Source organism: Rana temporaria, chromosome 4 (genome assembly GCF_905171775.1).
Source record: "Rana temporaria chromosome 4, aRanTem1.1, whole genome shotgun sequence".
NCBI classification, from domain to species: Eukaryota; Metazoa; Chordata; class Amphibia; order Anura; family Ranidae; genus Rana; species Rana temporaria.
The window spans coordinates 305216176-305238897 of record NC_053492.1 but is presented as its reverse complement, the minus strand read 5'-3'; the positions used below and the strand labels follow the sequence as shown (position 1 = coordinate 305238897).

At 46.8% G+C, this 22722-nt stretch overlaps 1 protein-coding gene across 1 annotated transcript in view; it reads left to right on the top strand.

Annotated features, from left to right (window-relative positions):
- Nucleotides 1–22722, top strand: part of LRP11 (LDL receptor related protein 11) — a 75414-nt gene that overhangs the window by 8234 nt on the left and 44458 nt on the right. Inside the window, exons 2-3 of the mRNA XM_040350550.1 lie at nucleotides 5127–5284; nucleotides 21148–21289. Of these exons, the coding sequence (XP_040206484.1) occupies nucleotides 5127–5284; nucleotides 21148–21289 (300 nt within the window). The remainder of the gene's footprint in view (nucleotides 1–5126; nucleotides 5285–21147; nucleotides 21290–22722) is intronic.

Below are 22722 nucleotides of genomic sequence, written 5' to 3'. Positions count from 1 at the left end.
GGTTTTATCCACTAACCTCTTTCCTTCATCATTATATTTGACATGGAAGACAAAATGCTCCCATACAGGGGATTTAAATGACGCGGGGCATTCAAGCTCCTCCATTCGCCATGACCACGCTGTGTGTGGACTGAACATGCGCAAATTATTATTATTATTTTTGTTTTAGAAAACAATCCTCGGATCACGTGTGTGCGGTTCGGATCAATCTTTTTCGGTTCGGATCACGGATCAATGACGATCCGTTGCACCCCTACTTCTGTCTAAGTTGCCCCACTTACAAAATCTGCAGGGGATCAAAAAATAATTTCCCCCTGTCATTAGGTAAACTGCCCAATACTATTTGCCTTCCTTGGTTTATTTTCTGCACAATTCAGCTCATGGCAATTGTCATCCCTGACACATTATTTTAGCCAAATACAGTTTGATTTTGATTTAAAAAAAATATTTAATCAAATCAAATTAAAATGACAACTATGTGAAGGCTTAGTTTATTTAAACGATATGCAGTAAGGCAGTAGCCATATATTGGCCTGTCAGATAAATCTAATTTCTGATAGCTATATGAAGAAAACCAGTACAGTGGAACCTCGGATTGCGAGTAACGTGGTTAATGAGCGTTTTGCAATATGAGCACTGTATTTCCTAAAACCCTAACTCAGTTTGCGAGTGTTGTCTCGCAAAACGAGCAGGATTCAGGCCAAAGTGGTGTGCAGTACCACGTTTGGCCTGAGGTGTGGGGGGGGGGGGGTGGCCGGAAGAGGCCCAAGGACAGATCGAGCCTTTTTTGAGGTTTGCCGAGGTCAGCCGAACTGTCCGCGGGGCTTTCTGGACATTTTCGAGGCTCTCCCGCGCCCCCTGCCTCTGGCCGCATGCAGTATTGCATTCCATTGAAGTCAATGCGGAACAAATTATTTTTGTTTCCATTGACTTCAATGGGGAAACTCGCTTTGATATGCGAGTACTTTGGATTACAAGCATTCTCCTGGAACGGGTTATGCTCGTAATCCAAGGTTCCATCTGTTGGTTACAGATTCTGACCTCTCCTTCTGAAACTCCTAGTTACATGGCTGTTGTGCTAATTTTTTACTTTAACATGTATGTGCAGAAAAAGATTTGTGGGTGTATTTCAGCTTACTGGGGGAGACGCCCATAGTAATGAATGGCTATACGCAAGGAATACGCCATGCTTGTGTAAACTTTGCATACAGAGGTGTAAATCTTGGAACACTGCCCTTGCTTTGAACACATATTGGTGTATTTATAAAGCAGTAAATGTGACATGGTGCCTGCGTTTTAAATTAGACTGGTTGACTTACCTGCAGTGAATATTTGGCAAATGTCACACTCACTGCTTTATAAATATGCCCCACATAATTTAATAGATCTTTTTAGAAAATAATTTCCTGTGAAAGTACTTACCTGACACACAGAAAAAACAGGAAACATAGGCAAAGGAAGATCTCCCTAGCTCTTCGTTAATTATCAATAGTGCCAGGATATGCTGGAAATCCCAGATGGCATAGCAGATGGTAACATACCCCATTCACATTACACCACTGTATTATATACACACCAAGTCATAACATCAATATGTTTTCAATATGCTTACAGTATTTTACTGAAAAAGCACAAAGCAGTTCTGCAGTCTTTTTTCTGGTCTCTGTACTAGGAATAAAATGCAGCTTCCTTATTAATATTGGATTCATCTGTATTCATTTAGATTGCCATTGCTGGTGTTGCGTGCATCCATGTGCCTAAGTCTCATTGCCTATTGGGGCATGAAGCTGCACGTACACGGCCGCTGTCTCCCAATTTGACAGGGAGGGTGTAGACTCCAAACTCTGTTTGTGTTCTGGGACCCGCACTCGCATTTTTATATTGGGACACAATGGCCGTGTCCGTACAGCCACGTGTCCCAGTAGACAACAATGCAGCGCCGGAACGGGGATGCACACAAAACTTGTGCATGCATCTCTGTGTCGGTAAAAGACGGACCTGCAGGGTGCACAGAGCGAATTGCCCCATGTGAACAGGGCCTAACATAGTTATCAATAGGACCACCGGTGTTCCTTCATACAAGTGGAAATAGATAACCTGATCCTCCAAGATGGTGGATGGTCATAGGGCTATATTAACTTCATCCTGGAAAAGTAGTTGGTCCAGTTATATGTATCAAACAAGGAAAAAGCCATAAGTATAAGGATAATAACAAGTATTTGACTAATCTTGCAATTGTTTGTAAAGGAATTATAAACATATAACTGAAGGCAAAACTTTTTTTTGTTTTTAATAGCGTGGACTGAGACAGCAATAAACCTTAAAGGGGTTGTAAAGGTAAAAAATTTTTTCCCTGAATAGCTTCCTTTACCTTAGTGCAGTCCTCCTTCACTTACCTCATCCTTCCATTTTGCTTTTAAATGTCCTTATTTCTTCTGAGAAATCCTCACTTCCTGTTCTTCTGTCTGTAACTCCACACAGTAATGTGAGGCTTTCTCCCTGGTGTGGACTACAGGGGAGACAGGACGCTTTCTACGTTGCAGATAGAGAAAGGAGCTGTGTGCCTTATTTTTTTTTAGTGACTTTAAATATGTTCACAATGTGGATATTTTTGGGGTACACTTTAAATAATGTCTGTGTCTGCAGAGAGGATTTCTGTTTTAATCCTGTGTTGTTACCTAAACAGAAAGCAAGGTGAAATCTCCCTCATGGGGACACAGACAGCAAGAGATTGAGAAATTGGCACATATCCTGACAGAGCCCAAGGGCGGTAGCAGCACTATGGATTAAGTAAGGTGCTTTCTAATTTATTATAGCAACGCTTATTGAGGCCAAACTGCTCACAGTGACATACGTCAGTTTACAATTACTCAGAGCTATGAAACTCCTTCCGGCTAGCGTTATAGAGTGCCAAGGGACAGCTGTAGAGTATAGATTACCGAGCAACAGTAAGTGGCAAATGGTGACCATATATTACAAGGTAGGTTTTAAAAAAAATACATATTCAAGCAAAAACCTCAGATTTCATTGTTTTTCAACTCCTGACTTTGATGACGCGTACACACGATCGTTTTTTCTGAAAAACTACAAAAAAAAAAAATCGAGAATGCTGCATTATTTCACGTCGTGTCTGAAGACTCTACTGCATGTTTGTGTTGGGCTTCATTAACTGCACCGCTTCAGCATCTTACTATACTAATGTTCATATATACTTTCCCCTGTATCAGCACTGAATTTTGCAGAGAGGTGCTGCGCAATTATATTTGTGAAAAATAGCTGCTCACGTATACTAATTAGCCATAAGTTTATGACCACTGACATGTTAAGTGAATATCATTGATTATGTAGTTACAATGGCATCTGACGGTCAGTGGGTCATATTAGGCAGCAAGTAAAGTTGTTGTCCATAAAGTTGATGTGTTGAAAGCAGAAAAAAAGGACATCACAGTTTGTTGTTTATAGGGCCGCGTAGTCGCAGTCTGATCAGGGTGCCTATGCTAACCTGTGTCCACAGTCAAAATCACTTATAATGGGCACGTGAGCTTCAAAACGGGACTACAGAATAATGGAAGAAGGTGGCCTGGTCTGATGAATCACATTTTCTTTTACATTGTGTGGATGGCTGGGTGATGCAGTATGGAAAGTAGACAAGCTGGTGGAGGCAGTGTGATGCTTTGGGCAAAGTTATGTTGGAAAACCTGGGGTTCTGCCATTCATGTAGATGTTACTTTGTCACGTACCACCTACATAAATAATGTTGCTAACCAAGTACATTCCTTCATGGAAACAGTATTTCCTGATGGCAGTAGCTCCTGTCAGCAGGATAATTTGCCACACTGCAAAAATGGTTAAAGAGTGGCTTGAGGAACACAATAACAAGTTTAAGGTGATGAATTGGCCCCCAAATTCTCCAGATCTCAGTCTAATTGAAAATCAGTGGGATGTACTGGAAAAGCAAGTCCGATCAGTGGAGGCCTGACCTTGCAATTAACCAGAATTAAAGGATTGGCAACTGACAGCTTGGTGCCAGATTCCACAGTAGGGATGAGCTCCGGCATGTTCGCACATTCCACATGCAGAGCCCACCAGGAAGTCTGCACGGCGCTGCGCTAATCACAGGCAGGGAGACATTTCCCGATCTCTGCAGCCGAGCATCAGGACAATGTCTCCCTGCCTGTGATTAGCGCAGCACCGTGCAGACTTCCTGGCGGGATCTGCATGTGGACTGTGCGAACACGTCAGAGCTCATCCCTATTCCACAGCATACCTTCGGAGGTCTAGTGGCATCCTTGACGGGTCAGAGCTACTTTGCTGGAAAAAAGGGGACCTACTCCAAGTTATGGCTAATTGGTGCAGACTGCAATGGCCCCATGTATCCCCTTTGCCTGGCCATGGTATTTGTGGTGTTGCATGAGTGAGAGCTGGTACCCATGGGGAAAGGTCACTCCTCTGCACCTGACCACAGCAACTATGCTCTGCTGTACATAGTAGTAGAGTTGCAAATATGGCAACTTTTTTTCCATGCAGCTGCTAATAGGGGTAGTTAGGCATTGGGCTTGAGAAGTGCAGTTATTTGATAAGTTGGACACGTACAAAAAGTTATTTGCACACGTCAAAGCAGAATGAAAAAAAAAAAAATCTCCTTGGTAGAAAGTACAATTTTCTTTTATGTTGGGGGTCTATTTTGGTTGGAAATGTTACTGTTTTGTACTTTTTTTTGCATTTTTACTTTAAAGTGGAACTGAACTTAAAAAGTGATAAATTGCTATGTTATAGGGAACATCTAAAAGTGTTAATTTTGCCTAGTATTACCCTAAAAAATATATAATCTGGAATCAGTGGTGGGAAAAGATCAGCTGCAGGGAGTCCACATATAATACTAAAGACTAATCCTTTGCCCGCTGCCTGCCTTGTTCTGAGCATAGCTTCAGTTCAGTTCCTTTTTGATTCTTCAAAAATCAGCTTCCTGACCATTGGTCATTTTTCAACAAAAATAACCCGAACCATACCATGTTGATATAATTATATATTTCATAACTGGGAATAACCATATCATGTTGATATAATTATATAATTCATAACAGAGAATAACCATACCATGTTGATATAATTCATATTCATAACAGAGAATGACAAGCCACCTATCAGCAATGCGGGACAAGATGTGATGCTCCAGCTGCCTGTCGATTGGGTCATACTGGATGGACGGGAAAGCAATGATGACCATGCCATAGTTCGCTATGAGTGGACACTACTCCGAGGAGACCCGTTAGTTGACATGAAGGTACTTTGAATGATTTTCCTTTTTTTTTTTTTTTTTTTTTTTAGGGCACACAAATGTGAAACACATATTAGTCCAACAGAATGCCCAATTCAAAATGTATAGCAGTTATTAGCTGCCTTATAATGTTTTTGTGGAAATGGTGTGGTTTAATATTTATGCTTATGGGCTATACTGCATGCCGCTGTCACATTGCAATGTCTATTTAGTATCCATATGATGCACACATTTCTTTATGATGGACTGAACATATGAGGGTATACCCAGTGTTGCTCATCTTCCTTTAAAAAAGTAATTAGTTACAGTTACAAATTACTTGTCCGAAAAAGTAATTGAGTTAGTGACTCAGTTACTTCATTGGCAAAGTAATTAGTTACTCAGCAAAGTGACTGCCTTTTTTTTTTTATATTCTACAATGCAATTACGTTCTATAACATCTTTAATATCAAAGATGTTTATATTAACTGATTAAAGAATAAAAACACTATATACAGTATTTTAAAACATTTGGTATTTATTAAAAAATTTAAGCAAGTAGCAAGTGAAAAAATGAGTCCAAATGAAACATCCACCAGTGCTGAAGATTCACAATATCGTGACAATCCCTCCACCAGAAGTCTCACTAGTAAGGATGAGCTCTGGCGTGTTCGCATAGAACACGTGCAGAGCCCGCCAGGAAGTGTGCACGGCGCTGCGCTAATAACAGTCAGGGAGACATTTCACGATCCCCGCAGCCGAGCATCGGGACAATGTCTCCCTGGCTGTTATTAGCGCAGCGCCGTGCACACTTCCTGGCGGGCTCTGCACGTGTTCTATGCGAACACGCCAGAGCTCATCCTTACTCACTAGGTACTCTCACCTCCAGCATAGACCCTTCACTCTTGAGCTAACAGAAAGTCATGCAAAGCAGAAATATTGCCACAGATCAAATCATTATAAGGAATCCTCCAAGGGGTTAATCAACACTCCACAGAAAACACTAATAAATCCTCCAGATGAAGCAGGCAATGCGGATGTAAAGACAGAAGAAAACCGTGCTCTCTGTTTGAAACAACAGGTAATGTATTTTTAAAAGTATCACAGCTTAGCTTACTCACAAAAGCCGAAGATAAAGCAGCATATAAAAATCCCTGATGGGCTGTGTAGCGGCGGCGGCGGGTGATGACATGTGCGGCTTTGCTTCCATTAGATTATTATTTGCGCTGCACTCCCACTCTCTGCGGGCTGGCTTGGGCGTCCCCGGACTCCTCCCTGATGGTGACCGAGCTATCGAGGAATCGGATATCAGCCTCGCTTCTGGAGGTGTGTCCTGCCTGGAGACACTCCAGTGTGGGCTTCCGCCCTTACATCGTGGGACATGGACGCGCTGACGTGACGTCATGCAGGCGCCCAGGCCCGGCAATTACTCTGCTGCCATCTAGTGGCGGTAGATGTAATTGGGTAACGCCGCCCAAGTAATGGGAACGGCGTTGCCGCGAGGGGAAGAGTAATCTGGTAGATTACTTGTTACCCTCAAAAGGGGCATCGTTAGGTAACGGCGTTTATTTAAACGCTGTTACTGACAACACTGGGTATACCTACAGGGAGTTAATAAAATAATGTAAATATTAGGCTGTATTCACATCTATCTGTGTCCACTTTTGTGCATTTTAACATGTGTTGTAGTGCATTTTACACATGTGTTGTAGTGCATTTTACACATGTTTTTATTATTCTGTTGGGCTTCATAGCAAATGAAATTATGCAGAAAATTGGACATGCCTCATTTCTACCAAAGCTAAGCACCACACAGATGTCATCAGGCACTTTGGATTCAATGTACTTTTATGACACATGTTTTTGTGCATTCCAAAATGCACATAACAACACAAAGGTGTGAACCAGGCCTTAAAAAAAGAAAAGATTCATTATGTCGTAACTAAATCACAGTTAGAAACACATAATCAGAAATGTGCCATATTAGCTTCACTGTCAATGTTAAAGTGGTTTCAAACCTTTGATTTTTATTTTATTTTTAAACATAACATATACGTCATACTTACCTGCTCTTTCTAAAGGTTTTGCACAGAGCAGCTCCGATCCTCCTCTTCTGGGGTCCCCCATCAGCACTCCTGGCTCATCCTGCCTTCTGAGTATCCCCCAGCAAGCCTTGTTAGAGCGTGTACTTGTGCAGGCTTGTTCCCGAGCTTTGCTGGCTGTGTCCATAGATAAACCCCCGCTCCCTCATCATAGGATTTAATTGACAGCAGCAGGAGCAGGGCAGCCATCAGAACCTTTTGGGCCCTTTACACGGCTTTAGGCCCGCCCCCCTCCCTGCGCCTGACCAGCAACATTCCCCAGGGCTTGTCCACAGGCCATCCTACCGAATCCACACACCGGCCACCTCACCTGTATGCACTTAGCTCCCCCTCAATCCTGTATATATATCAGCCCCCCCCACACACACACCTGTATATATGGCAGCCCCTCACATACACAAGCCTGTAAACACACAAGGCTCTGGCCCCTCCCTTTCCCTCACAGCCCCTACTTGTAAAGAAGGTCTTCCTACCTAGTCCCAGCTCGTTTTTACAAAGCTGACATGTTGCTGAGAAGCATAGTACAGATCACACGAGGGGTGCACATGCACATAGTAGCCAGAGGTGGCAGTAAAGAGCTTGATGTCTTAGCTCAATGACACAAGAACAGCAGAAGCTGTGAAATAGTTTCTGTAATGCGCAGCACTGCTCCCCTTCACCCGTCCTGCCTTCTTCTGGCCCGGGCGGACCTCTTTGGCCCCAGGGACCCTTATAGTTGTGACGGCTGTACCCCCCTGATGGTGGCCCTGAGCAGGAGCCAATGACTTCTAGTGCTATCAATCTGCCCCATGGGAAAGTAGAGAGCTGCTGCTCTCGTGCACAGCACGGGATCGAGATGGGGCTCATGTAAGTATAAGGGGGGCTGGGATGATCCTCGATACATAAGGTTTTTTACCTTAATGCAGTGAATGCATTAAGGTAAACTTTGAGGCTTTAGAACTGCTTGAAGGTTACATTCAAACTTGCCTCCCGTGTTTAACTACACCTGCCTTTACACGTTTTTGGAGTATTGAATCTGCCCCTGGACACATTGATATCTGTTCTCTCTAAACACAAGTAACTAGAATGCAATGAAATGCAGGAAAATGCACAGTGTGAATTGTGCTATTTAAAATAATTGAATAAATGTATATGCCTTTTATAAATGTCCTATAAATACATGTGCCTTGGACAATGTGAATGAGATGTGTCCACGAGGCAACTAGTCAGTGCTCAGTTGACATGTGTGACAGACGCAGCGTCAGGCCCGACTACCTTCACTAACTTGTGACAAATGGCTGGTCACACTCACACGAGCTGTCGCTGATATGTAACAATGGCCTTCTCAGCCTAACCCTGCACAAAGATTTTACAGCTCGTTTGACCACGATCTACTGTAAGTGCCAGCAAACTGTACAGGAAAGTTTATATAAAACACCCCGGTTGTGGCACTATTGTCAGCAAGAATGGGGTTAAAACAGGCGGTGAGGAGGCATCACAGTGCTTCCACACTGCATGTTAGTAGCCTCTGCAGCGTGATATGAACACGGATCGTGCTTCAGAGGCAAGGGAGATTTGACGCATGACTAAATCGACCCTAAAATACAGCATTTTACTATGCGGGTTAGTGTTTTATGTGTGTGGTCTAGCAGGGGACAGTACTATACTGTTTACTTTTTTTGAAGTGTCACTTAGTGAAACTTTATTCATGTCTCCACAGAGCAGTGTGGTGTATTTCTGCGGTGCAGTAACATGCAGGGCTTTCCAGTGTGTTTTCAGAAAGATGCAGGATGTTTGTCATATTGCATCGTACATCACATTCCGCATTGTTTTCTAGGTGCTCTAGCAGTCATTTGCATTGTTTTTGTGTAGAAAATGCAGGTCACATCCAATAGTGTTTGCTGATTAATTTTATCTTCAGATTACCCAGGGTTTTATTAAAGTGATTCTAAAGGCTGAAGGTTTTTTACCTCCATGTATGAAGGTAAAAACCTTCAGTACACAGCCCCCCTAATACTTAAGCAGCCCCCCAATATAGAGTCTGATCTCGATCCAGCGATGTGCACAGGAGCAGCTGCTCTCCTGGCTCTCTGTCTCCTCATTTGCCCAATCGGCCATTGGCTCCTGCTGCTGTCAGTCACATCCATGACTGTGTGTCTTATGGACTCTGTGTGTCTTATGGACACACAGAGCAGGGCTCAGGAGGGAACATGACAAGTACCTCCCATAGCAAGTGGCTTGCTATTGGGGCACTCGGCAGGGGGGAGAGAAGCCAGAAGCGCTGGCGGGGACCTCAAAACCATTGCACAGAGCAGGTATGTATAACATGTATAAAAAAAATAAAAAAAAACAGAGCCTTTAGTATCACTTTAAGCAATCATTGCTCTGGGCAAAGGATGAGTTCCCATCCATGCGATGCATTATCTAACATGCATTACTATATGCTTTTACACGTTTTACCACATCTAAATTGCACAAAAGAAGTGTGTAACGGAACGTCCCACTCTCCGCTTGAGTGCTTCCGTCATATACCGCTTCCTATTAGTCTGCATATAGATATCAGATATTCCAGCTGCTCTCAACACATGAGACGAGACTTGTTTGTGTGCTAAACATGGAGTGTTTAATAGAACCAAGAATGCAACCTTATATACAGTTTAAAGAGGAGGTAACCAGAACATAAATTAACATGAGCTAATTAACTGATCATTTACCCAGACAAGGTGACTCTGACATATGACCTGTCAGAGTAGATGTCCCGTCTCCGCGCACCTGCTATACAATACACATTATCATATGTGTAAACACAGGACATCTTCACACAATAGCAGGGTCAATTAGCACAAGCCACAATGAAAGATCCTTAGAAGTTAGTCTGGATTCAATTTACATTACACAGGCAGCCAGGTAGCTGGAGGTGATGATATTAACATCTTTCAATCAACCTGTTGAGATCAGAATCAACAAACAGTAATTAGTTCTTTAAAGATATCCTGGGATATATTGTGGATAATCATTGCTGCCTCATCTCAGGTAGTCCAATATATAATTTCTCAGTCATCCTATGCCCCTAGTGGACATAGGATGATTTTAGACATAAGAGGGTTCTTTCTTTGGATAGAGCAAGGGAGGGTTATAACCAGGGCTGTGGAGTCGGAGGAAATTTTGGGTACCTGGAGTCAGAGGAAATTTTGGGAACCTGGAATCTGAGTCGGAGTCAGCAAACAATGCAGCAACTCTAACTCCGACTCCTACTAAATTTAGATTGTCGGAACATTTAGGAGTTGAAACATTCATCTACCGACTCCACAGCCCTGGTTATAACCCCTGTCATATTTTTTTTTCTCACAATCTGTGTCCCATTTAGGATATTTCCCTTCACTTCCTGTCCCATAGCCAAACAGGAAGTGAGAGAAAATTAGGGAATTCCTTGGGGACCCCCAGGTCATCAGAACTAGTGTCCCCATTGGAAGATTTCCTCTCTATTACTTTTCTGGGTACAACCCAAAACTTGTGATTTTCTTTTCCTTTTCACTTTCAATGATAATGATAATGGTAAACAGGACAAATAGAGGGTGAATCTTTGGCAGATAGGCAGCAATAAAAACTGTCAGAGGTTCTAATCCCTCTCCACTCTATCTAAAACTAAAAACAACGTTTTGCCTTTAGTTATACTCTAATTCTGTAATGTAGCATGACTTTAGTACAACAGATGTCCTACTTCACTTAACTTACCACCTTAACAAAAACCTTAGTATCCCCCCAACCTCTGCCCATTAAATTGAGACCACACCATTGCTTGTTGGGGAAAAATAGGCCGTAGCAGCCTGATTTATTAAACATAATAGATTTTAACACAAACTAAGCAAGAACATCTGCTAACTTAAACTACCTGAAGTTGGTCCCCGCAGGCAAAGCCTCTATCCTTCCGTAAACTATATATATATATATAAACATATATATATATGCCCTTTTTGATGCACTCCGGTCTTCGGATTCCTCTGCAGGCCTCAAGCCGAACAGGCTCAAAGGCGTCTCACGACCGTAGTGCTCCATACTCCATTCTTCCAGCTAACCTCCGTTAACTGGCATCACCCTCATCATCGCCTGTCACCGACAGGTCATTAATTCCATTCTCAAAGTCTATTCCTTACCCGCAGGGACCAACCAACGCTGCCACGACAACCCATTTCTGAACCTGTAACAGAAATATAAAAAACAAACACAAACACACAAATCACACATACTACAACCCCCCATGATGCTCTACCAATACCATAAGGGGTGGGTGGGCGGGAACTTTCCTCCGCGCTGTGTTGCCGGGAGGGCGGGAACCAACCCTTAAATAAACTCCCTTCCCCGCCCCCCGGGTACTGACAGCCAACCATTGATTTTGCTGTCCCCTGTGACGTCAGTCATGCCAGCCCTCCACCGAGTCCACTGCGTTCCCCTGCTCTGGGCTTTTCTTGACTTTAGTACAACAGATGTCCTACTTCACTTAACTTACCACCTTAACAAAAACCTTAGTATCCCCCCAACCTCTGCCCATTAAATTGAGACCACACCATTGCTTGTTGGGGAAAAATAGGCCGTAGCAGCCTGATTTATTAAACATAATAGATTTTAACACAAACTAAGCAAGAACATCTGCTAACTTAAACTACCTGAAGTTGGTCCCCGCAGGCAAAGCCTTTATCCTTCCGTAAACTATATATATATATATAAACATATATATATATGCCCTTTTTGATGCACTCCGGTCTTCGGATTCCTCTGCAGGCCTCAAGCCGAACAGGCTCAAAGGCGTCTCACGACCGTAGTGCTCCATACTCCATTCTAACAGCTAACCTCCGTTAACTGGCATCACCCTCATCATCGTCTGTCACCGACAGGTCATTAATTCCATTCTCAAAGTCTATTCCTTACCCGCAGGGACCAACCAACGCCACCAGCACCCAAAGGTAAAACCTTACCCTTGGGTGCCCCTCCACACCCTAATGGCCCTCTGAATCCCATCCTGTAACCCCAACACCCACATGTCGATCCCAACCGGGCTAAGGTGGACCCCGTCTCCTCGCAGATACCTCCAGGTCTCTTCCTCTAATTCCATGTGGCGTACCACCAACCCCCCGTTCCTCACCACAAACTTGCCCACATCCCTATTGATTTTTCTCCGGGCCCTGTTGATTCCCGCTACAGACCTAGCCATACGCCATGCCGTCCGAGCCACGATGTCGGACCACACAACGATCATATCCGGAAAGGCCATCCGAAGTCTCAAGATATCAAACTTAATATCCCGAGTGATGTCCATCATTGCCCTGACCCCTAGGTCGTTGCCCCCCACGTGCAAGAGTAAGACGTCGGGGGGCCTGTCCAGCCGCGCAAAACGATGCACTTCCGGGACCACCCTGCCCCAGAGCATTCCCGGAATCCCTAACCAGTGCACGCTTGCCTCTTTCCTCGGGAAACCCAACTGCCGACCGCTATGTCTAAGCTCAGCCCGTTTTGCCCCCCAAAAGACATAAGAATGTCCCATTATCCATACTAGTGCCGGGGTCCCACCTGAAAGAAAAAAGACAATTGCACCGGGTAATCCACCGCATAACCCAGCAACACTCAAAACAATACACACATACCCCAGACTCCCTCCCCACCCCCACTTGACGTGACCGTCCTATACATCCAATAGGTGGGGACGGACATAACGTCCCTATGTACCAGAAACGACCCCGTCGCCTCAGGCCGTTCGGCCCCGAAGGCCCGTACCGCCTGAACCGGACATAAAGGAGAACCCGTAATTGGAAATACCTGTATGGACTTGCCCCGTCCCCCCTGGTCCGTCTTTGACTTCCGCAGCCAAATAGATACCCTGTCCTGCCCACAAGCCACATCTTGAGAGCCCAAGCCCCCTTGACATTTGGTAGACGGGCTGACCAGCTCACTGATCCTGAAAGCCCCGAAGAAAGCTAACGTGAAGGCCGCCCTGAACAGCAAAAACTCATATTCAGAAGAACAAATAGCCGGTAATTTTTCCAGCATTCCTTCCAGTAGTGCAAACGACACGGGGCGCCTGGAGTCCCTTGTCGTTCCTGCCTTTCTATAACCTCTCAGCGCCTGCCGCACCCAGAAGTCCTTCGTAAAGTCCTGACAACCCCGCAATTTAAAAAGGAACGCAAGACCTGCCATCTTTTTGTTCAGCGTGGCCACAGACGTGCCGTCCTCCATGTTCCTAGCCACGAAGTACAACACCAGCCATCGTGTCTCCGACCCGAACGGGTCCACAGCCACCATTCTCGCCAAAGCCTCCCATTCCAACCACACCTTGCTGTACGCCCCCGAAGTGGCCTCACTCACCGACCTCCTGAGCCATTTTGATATCACGCCAATGCAACCCTCCACAGCCAATCCGGACAAGGCTCTCCGTGTCGTTCCGCCTCCGGGGCCAACTCTCGGAACCTGTCCCACTGAAATCGAGACAGCGCGTCAACAATGACATTCTCAACCCCGGGCAGATGAACTGCATGGACAAAAATATTCAACTGTAGGCACCGTAGAACCAGATGCTGCAACACCCGAACCACCGGCGGTGACGAAGCCGATACCCTGTTAATGACCTGAACCACTCCCAGGTTATCCCCATGGAACCTGACCTTCTGATCCCTGAACTCCGAGCCCCACAACTCAACCGCCAGTACCACTGGAAATAATTCCAATAGCACCAAATTCTTAGTGAAACCCGCGTCCACCCAGTCTTGCGGCCAAGGACCCGCACACCACTTGCCTTGAAAGAATGCCCCAAAGCCTGTGGCGCCCGCAGCGTCCGTGTACAGCTCCAAGTCAAAGTTACTGACCGGGCCCGCCATCCACAATGCCCGGCCGTTGAATGACTCCAAAAAGGAGTGCCACACCCTCAGATCCTCCCTAAGAACCCTGCCGAGCGTGACAAAGTGGTTAGGGGAACTCACGCCCGCGGTCGCCGCCGACAGCCGTCGGCTAAACACCCGCCCCATGGGCAAAATACGGCACGCGAAATTAAGCTTACCGAGCAACGACTGTAGCGCTCTCAGCTTCACTTTCCTGACCCCCAGCATGCCCCTGATTTCTGCTTTCATCGCCTCAAGTTTGTCCTCCGGCAGGCGGCATTCCATTGCCATGGAATCCAATGTTATGCCCAGGAAAGTCATCTTCGTGCTTGGGCCCTCCGTCTTCTCGGGAGACAGGGGGACCCCGAAGCGCTCCGCCATGTGTTCCAGCGTTGCCAGCAGAATCGCCGCGATCCGTGACGCCGCCGGTCCAACGCACAGGAAGTCATCCAGATAGTGGATGATGGAACTCACCCCGGACACGTCCCTAACCACCCATTCCAAGAATGAGCTGAACATCTCGAACAGTGCACAAGAAATGGAACACCCCATGGGCAAGCACTTGTCCACATAAAACTGCCCCCCCCAATGACACCCCAACAGCCGAAAGCTGTCCGGGTGCACTGGCAATAAGCGGAACGCCGCTTAAATGTCCGATTTTGCCATCAAGGACCCCCGCCCATAATGTCGCACCCAATGGACAGCCGCATCGAATGACGTGTAGCTCACTGTGCACGCCTCCTGGTCTATAGCGTCATTAACCGACCCCCCTTTTGGGAAGGAGAGGTGGTGTATCAGCCTAAACTTGTTGAGTTCCTTTTTGGGCACCACCCCCAGCGGAGAAACCACCAGATCCCCCCAGGGTGCCACCGAAAAAGGACCTCCCATGCGCCCCAGAGCTACCTCCTTCCGCAGCTTCTCCGAAACCACTTCTGGATGTAGGAGCGCAGACCGCAAGTTGCGCGGGACCGGGGGTACCACCCCCAGCGCACACGGTATTTGAAAACCCTCTGAGAAACCCTTTTCCAGTGCCCGAGCCGCCCCCCTGTCCGGATACCTACCGAGAAACGGCCGCATCCTTTCCACCATCACCGGCGTCGTCCCTCTTGTTCGCAAAATCTCCGGAACGTCCCTTACCCTGTTTGAAGCACTTGGACAACGGGTGGGAGCCTCCGCAACCAGAGCACTCGTGTTTGTATCTGCAGGTGCCTCCGAATTTGCAAGTGCCGGAGCTAAACTGCCAACACACCCCTTTTGCCCGACCGGCCGGTTGTCCAAGGGAAGATGGACCCCCGGCCCCCCCTTGAAAGGACTGCCCCGGAACCCTCGCCGCCGTCATCAAACACAGCCAAAGGTTCATATCCTTTTGATTCCAGCGCAGGTCCTGCCGCACCGCCATCCGTTGCCGGAATTGTTCATCGTATCGCAGCCAAGCGGATCCTCCGTAGATCCTGTGTGCCTCCCCTATCGCATTCTGATATATGAAGAGCCCTGAGCAGCATTCCGGCTTTTTCTCCCCTACCACACACGCTAGGATGCTGAAAGCCTGCAGCCAATTGGTAAACGTCCGTGGAATCAAGCGATACCTGCGCCGTTCCTCCTCCTCCTTCTTGGATTCGTCCGGCTTCCCCCTGTCCAGGTTGAACTTCTCTAATGGGAGTAACGCGAAAATCTCCACATACTCACCCTTCCATATCTTCTCCCGGACCTCTGCCTTCAAATGTGTCCCCAGCGACGCCTCATAGCATAAGTACACCTCACATTTCGCCGCGTCAGCGAGGCGGATTATTTCCTGTCGCGCCGCCTCACTTGCCACCGCCCCTTTTTCCCCTGTTGCTGCCGCCGGAGCCGCAGCTGCTCCCGAACCCCCGCTCACCGCGGGGGCGGATGCCACCACCGGCCCAGCCGTCACAACCGCCGGCAGAGTGTTAAGCGTAGCGACCACCCCTCCCCCCACCGGAACCGCAGGGGGGACCCAAGCCACGACCGGGCCCGCAGTCGCCCCATCTGAGCCCTCAAATCTACCCACCAACTCTTTTATGCCTGCCAAAAAACCTGCAAAACCACCCCCCCCAGGGACACCCCCCCCGCCCGGTGTCACAGTCTGAGAGCCCCCTGCCCGTGTATCCGCCCCCACCGAGCTGACACCCCCCCCCCCCCGCTGCCCCCAGCAGACATCACACCCCTCCCCACAGTATAAGGCAAAGATAAAAGTGACTTACCGGGCTGCCTAGGTGATGACCCACCAGCCGATCGTCCCGTCTCCACCGCCGCTGCCACCGTCCTGGATGGTTGGTCGTCCTCCGAATCCGTCAGCTCCCCTTCCGACCGTAGCGTGGATGGATCCTCTTCCTCTGCTGATTGCACCCCAGGGGAAGGATCCCTGGCTGCCGTGGGCCTGGCGTCCGCCTGGTCACTCCTCCGCGCGCCCGACCCGTTCACCGATTTCTGCGCCGCTTTCCGTGGGCCTGGGGGGGTCTCCCCAGCCCTGCTGCCCCCAACTAGGTCGCCGGTGGTCCCCTCCCCCTCCATCCGCACCGCGGCAAGGCTGTGGGCCGAGGAAATGGAAAGCCCAGCAGCCGGGCCTCTAGGTCTCCCCCGCTGAGGCGCCGCACCCCCCACGGTGGAGCGGGGGGCGGGGCCCGCCGAATCACCATCCGTACGCCGCGCGGGCCCAGGTGCTGCTCCAGGGCTGGCCGACCGGCCTGCTGCCATGCCACGGCCCCGATAGGGATTCCTCCCGTTCCCCCCCTTTGTGGGCAATGCTGCGCGCTTGGCGGGGGGGGCCCGGAGGGGCCCGCGAACGGGGGCTCCCTTGTTTTCTTTGGGCCCTGGGGGATGTGTCCGGGGAAAAGCGCTCCGGCGGGCGAGAACGCCGGGCGCGTCCTGTGTCCCTCCCCCCCGCGTCCTCAATAGCTGCCGACCTACCGAAAATAGGCCGCAGCTGGTCCCGAAGCCACTCCGGGCCGTGCGCCGACGCCTCCGCCTGCAGCTGAGCTAACATGAGCTGCACTTCAGACATCCTGCACTGAACTTTCCTCCGCGCTGTGTTGCCGGGAGGGCGGGAACCAACCCTTAAATAAACTCCCTTCCCCGCCCCCCGGGTACTGACAGCCAACCATTGATTTTGCTGTCCCCTGTGACGTCAGTCATGCCAGCCCTCCACCGAGTCCACTGCGTTCCCCTGCTCTGGGCTTTTCTTTAGAATGTAAGTAAAGGCATGTCTAGGTTTAATTTATTTTGCTAAAGTTATTGCCACCATGGAATATTTTAATTTTTTTTTGTAATGTTTGATTTTTATAGGTGTTAATTTATAGTATAATAAAGCACCGGCCTTATTAGTATAGAATGAAGATCCATGTTAGCGTTTGCAAACGTGGGAAGAATTCACACACATATCTAATTGGTGAGCCAGTCATGTCAGCGTGTATTGAATTACCCAGGTTAACAGGGGAGAAACAGATGATCACATACTAGAGTCACTGATCCATGAAAAGCCAAAGCTTTAATGTCTCCAAGTGAAATCACTCCAAGAATAGCAACAATGGCTCCTTGTTTTGTACCCATGGACACCATCCAAACATTAAGAGGACTTTTTCTTATAAAATGAAAAACAATAATGAAGTCTACAAGAGCACAACACATTTCCAGAATTTATCATGCTTTATGCTTCATCCAAGTGTCTGTGGGAAGTTTAAGGAACACAGCTGTCATTAGATAAATATGTAGGTAGGCTATGAGTAGTAATACATGGAATATGTAGTAGTTATTAGAAATATGAGTAGGTTGCCATTGCTGGCCTCTTTCTGAAATTCTAGATGACTGGATGTCTGTTTGGTTTCAGTACATTCTAAGCTGCTGACTATTGAGGTCACAGTGAAGTCAAAACGCCTGATCTGCATCTTTGTTTTAGTCAGTTATTCAGAAATGATTAAAGCCAATGGATCAGCATGAAAGGCAATTGGCATTTTCAGAAGCAACCATTACAAATGGTTACATACATTACATAGGTCTCTCAGGGTGGGTATTTTAGGTAGCTAGGGAGCCTAGGCTTCTAATAATATCTCTGGAAAAGACTTACGGTAGGGCAAACCTGTGTTTTGCCCATGCAGGGAAAACCAGAGGTAAAATTTAAAGTCATTGTAAAGTCGTGTTTTTAATTTTTATTTTAATAATAAACAACATTACACTTACTTGCCTTGTACGATGGTATTGCACAGAACGACCCCAAACATCATCTTCTGGAGTCCCCCACTGGCGATCTTGGCTCCTCCTCTTCTGTTTTTTTCCCCATACTAAGCTGCTTGATATGGGGCAAACATGTGGGCTTACTCCCGGGCCCTTCTCTCTGCTTACTGGGTTTGATTGACAGCAGAGTGAGCCAACTCCTGCTGCTATCAGAAAAGCCTGTGAGACCAGGAAGAGGGGAGGGAAGACTTGCAGCCAGGCACAGCGCTGGATTGATAAAGGGCTCCGGTGAGTGTTGGGGGAGGGGTGGGGGACAGACAGTGCAAGGTTTTTTACCATAATGCAGAGAATGCATTAAAGGTAAAAAAAAACGTTAGTGTTTAGAACCACTTTAGGCTAGGTTCACAATGGTGCAATGCAGGAACCACAGCGATTCCTGTGTGGGTTCCTGCATCTGACTCGCAGGCAGTTCACACTGCTCTCTGGGAACTGCTGTAGGTGACAATATAAAGTTAATGACACCCCCAAATTGGTTCGCAGAACACAGTTCGAACTGTGAAACCAGATGGAATCGGATTGCATGGGTCTGAACAGCCATGCGATCCGATTCCAGTCCAGACAAAAAAAAGGGTCCTGCAACATTTTGGTCTGAATATGCCATTTCAGCCATACAAACTGGCTGAATTTGCACAGCATAGACATCGCATGTGATGTGCACAGGAATTTTGTGCAAAACACATGCAATGTCTGGGATCACACCAGTGTAAACACAACCTTAAGGCTGAAGACACAGGGATTTTTGCTGCTAGCTGCAAATCACCAGTGTCAGGATCACTAAAGAGGCTGCCTGTGTGTCTCTATAGAATAACTGCCTCTGTAGCTACATTCAGTGAGATGTCACTCTGTAGGTGGCCCGAGCGCTGCTCAGTCCCCATCACTAAGGGTGGGAGCAACATCTCATTGGATCAGCTTCACAGGGAGCATAGCCAGCTTCTTTGTGATCTTGGTGCTGCTGATTCTGATGTATTGTCAAGAGCAGGATTGCTAGCAGCAAGCTATAACAGCCGTTATCAACAAGGGTTCCTCAGAAGGTTGCCAGGGGTTCTTTGAGCTGTAGTGGATTGAATTCTTGATGGCGCTGGCTTGGTTCTGGAGTCAATGTCACTTTGCAAAGCCAGCTGCATGACATTGATGATCTTTTTAGCTATAGGTAACAGTGGTATACTGTCCACCACTGTAAAGGGAGCATTCTTCCCACTGGCCACCAATGTAAGAGGAATTTTTCCCACTGACCACCCATGAATTGTTTTAAACAAGGGTTTCCCGAAATCAAATTTATTTTAAGGGTTCTTCTAGGGTAAAAAGGTTGAGAAAGGCTGGCCTATACTTACCTTACCATCACTGCCCTGCTATTCCGTTGACCTACGGGAGCAAGGAGAAGAAGCCCTGTGTAAGGTGTAAGTTGCGACTTTGACATTGCACAAGTTTGAAGATTTCTTGCCCCCCTGTGCTGTGTGCCTTGGTGGTCAGTCTCCAAGTACCAATGCTGTCACATGGGAGTATAATTGGCTTTGTTTAGCTAAAAAAAAAAAAAAAAAAAAAATCCTACAACTTTCGTCACATCACAGCTGTAATGATATATGTCACATGATGTGCAGGTTGCTGGATTCTGTAGAAGTCTTAACTGCAGGGCTGCCTGGTCCTCTTCCTGATGCTGAACATTCAGCACTGCATGTGGGGTTTAATAGCTTTGAGTCTCCAGTCTCAGCTGCACTAAAGATGATCAGATGGGGACAAGCCCCCTCCTTTCTTCTTCTTCATTGAGAAATGTTCTTTCATTAATTGCAGTGGCTTTACAACAATGTCAGAATAGGGGAGAGAACCCTATTACTGATCAGACACCCCCCCGCCCCTTTTCCCGTGCACAAATCAGTGAAATAACTATTTTTAATAGAGGAAAGTGCAGGAGGGGGCATTTCCCTGTTGGATCATCTTTAATGCAGCTCATCCCCGAGAGCCGTAACAGTGTCAGAAGTTCAGCAGCATGAAGAGGACAGGGCAGCCTTGCAGTGAAGGTTTCTGCAGAATCCAGCAGCCTGTACATTGTGGGATTTCTGTCAGGGTTTTAATACTATCAGTACCTGTATTGGAGAGATATCTCACCATTCCAGTTCCTGCCAGCAGGTCAAGAAGTGGAGCAAACAGGGAACATTGGGAGAAGAAAACATAGACTACAATTTTCACACAAAACCCTCCATACCTTTTTATTGCCTCTGTTCCCATTGGAAAGATTTCATGTCTTTTCCTGTCCTGACCTTAGAACAGTAAGTGAATGTAAATCTCTTCCCTGCAGACACAGACAGCAGGACAAACCTGACTAAAGAGGGTCATACACTTCCGTTAGTTCAGGCCCATGGGCTAAACCGAGTATATGGACGAATCTCTCTTGCCGGCTATTGTATTTAGGATAACCACAGCTGTCAAAATAATCTGATTGGATGCAACAACTTTTCGGTCAGCAGTTTTCTGCCCGGCTTCTTCAATTTTCAGATCAAAGGATGTCAGTCAGGAGGATACCAATAGGGCCACTCATGGCTGGAAATTCACTCCATGTATGGCCAGCTTAAGGTTCTAACTGTTCCCCCACAGTGTCAAAGACTAAGAAAAAAGTTGACTGTAGTTGAGCTATAACAATACCTAGGACATATCATCTAAATGTATTTAATAGAAATAATTGAATGGCTTTATTTATCAGGTCACACAACCAGGGACGTTGAAACTCTCCCACCTGCAAGAAGGAGTTTATACTCTACAGTTGACTGTGACTGACAGTTCTGGACAGAAGAGCTCAGACAATGTCTCCGTCAATGTTCTCCCTGCTGAACATCATGTATCAGGTAGGTCACAAATTATCTGCTTTACTTACAATACACTACTTTTACAAAGAGTTTATATTATATATCCATTATAAGATCAGTGACATCAGGGCTCAAGTCCTGCGGGAACGTGTGGGAACGGAGTCCCTGCACTTTTTTCACAGCAGGAACGCAGTTCCCTTTGCAGGAATAGAGCAGCCGAGCCGCCCAAGCCAATCCTTCACAAAGCGGCGATGCCCAGCTCGAGTCATTGTCAGGGGCAGGCGAACCTTAGTAATCCTTTATGTTACTGGCCGCTTCCTGTATATGGATTCATCAGGTAGTGTGCGGGTACTCCGTCACTTCCTCGATGCCGCAATGTCTACTGGGAGCTTTTGTCATTGTTCCCAGGAGACATTGTGGAGATCTGCCGCAAGTTATCGTGGGATTTAGAAAGAACTTGCTTAAAGTTCTTTCTAAATCCTGTGATAACTCGCAGTTATGCAGTTTAGTAATTATGCATATGAGCGTATCATATTTTTTTTTTTTTTTGGGTGGGGGAGTGGATTTTGGGTGGGAGTTCCCACACCTTTTTACACAGGACTTGACCCCTGAGTGACGTTCAGTAATTCATAATAGCCATGCGATTCGGTAACAACGCAGATAGCTTTAATAGCCCAGTATCATGTTAGTTTTGTGTTGGAGTTTCACCTTTGAGCGTATCCTATCTGAAAATAATAACTGATACATATAAAATAAAAGAACAAGCTTATTAAAGCCCAATTCTGGCGAGATTAAAAAAATATCCCTTACAGTGGGGCTGTGCCCACATTGCAATGGTTTTTTTCTTACCTAATCCTACACTCCCCCAGCAGGCGGCTCTTCCCTCTGATCCAGCAGTCAAAAAATTCAGAGTCAATATGCCCAGAGAACGAATGATCCATGGTTGTCAAAGGGATCCGTTAGCTTTCAAGTGTTTATGTGAAGTGCTATCACCACTTAACATTGCTTTATATTTTGCTTTAGTACCAAAAATGCTTTATGTGTTGTGTCAGGCCTAACCTGTGCCACTGTTTGAAATGGTGGTCTGGACCAGGTTTTCTGGGAAGCAAGCACAATGATGATGTAGGTGTGTGCTCTATTCATGTTTGAGCCAGAGTTAGAGGTCAGTGGCCCCACCCTCCCGAGGGGGTCAGTGTGTGAAGGGAGCAGTGTGGTGCACATTGCACCATACTGTCCAGGTCAGAACAAAGAAAGGCATAAGCCTGTAAGGATGAATCATACTGTCCAGGTCAGAACAAAGAAAGGCATAAGCCTTTAAGGATGAATCAGCTGGTAGCTGCAGAAGAAACAGTCAAGCAGACAAAGGAACAGCGTTTTGTGCACGAGCACTGGAACTGTGTTTTTGACGGTCATAAGGAGCAAGGCAGGAGGCCTAAGGTGAAGCTAAAAAAAGAGCCACGCGGCTGAATTCT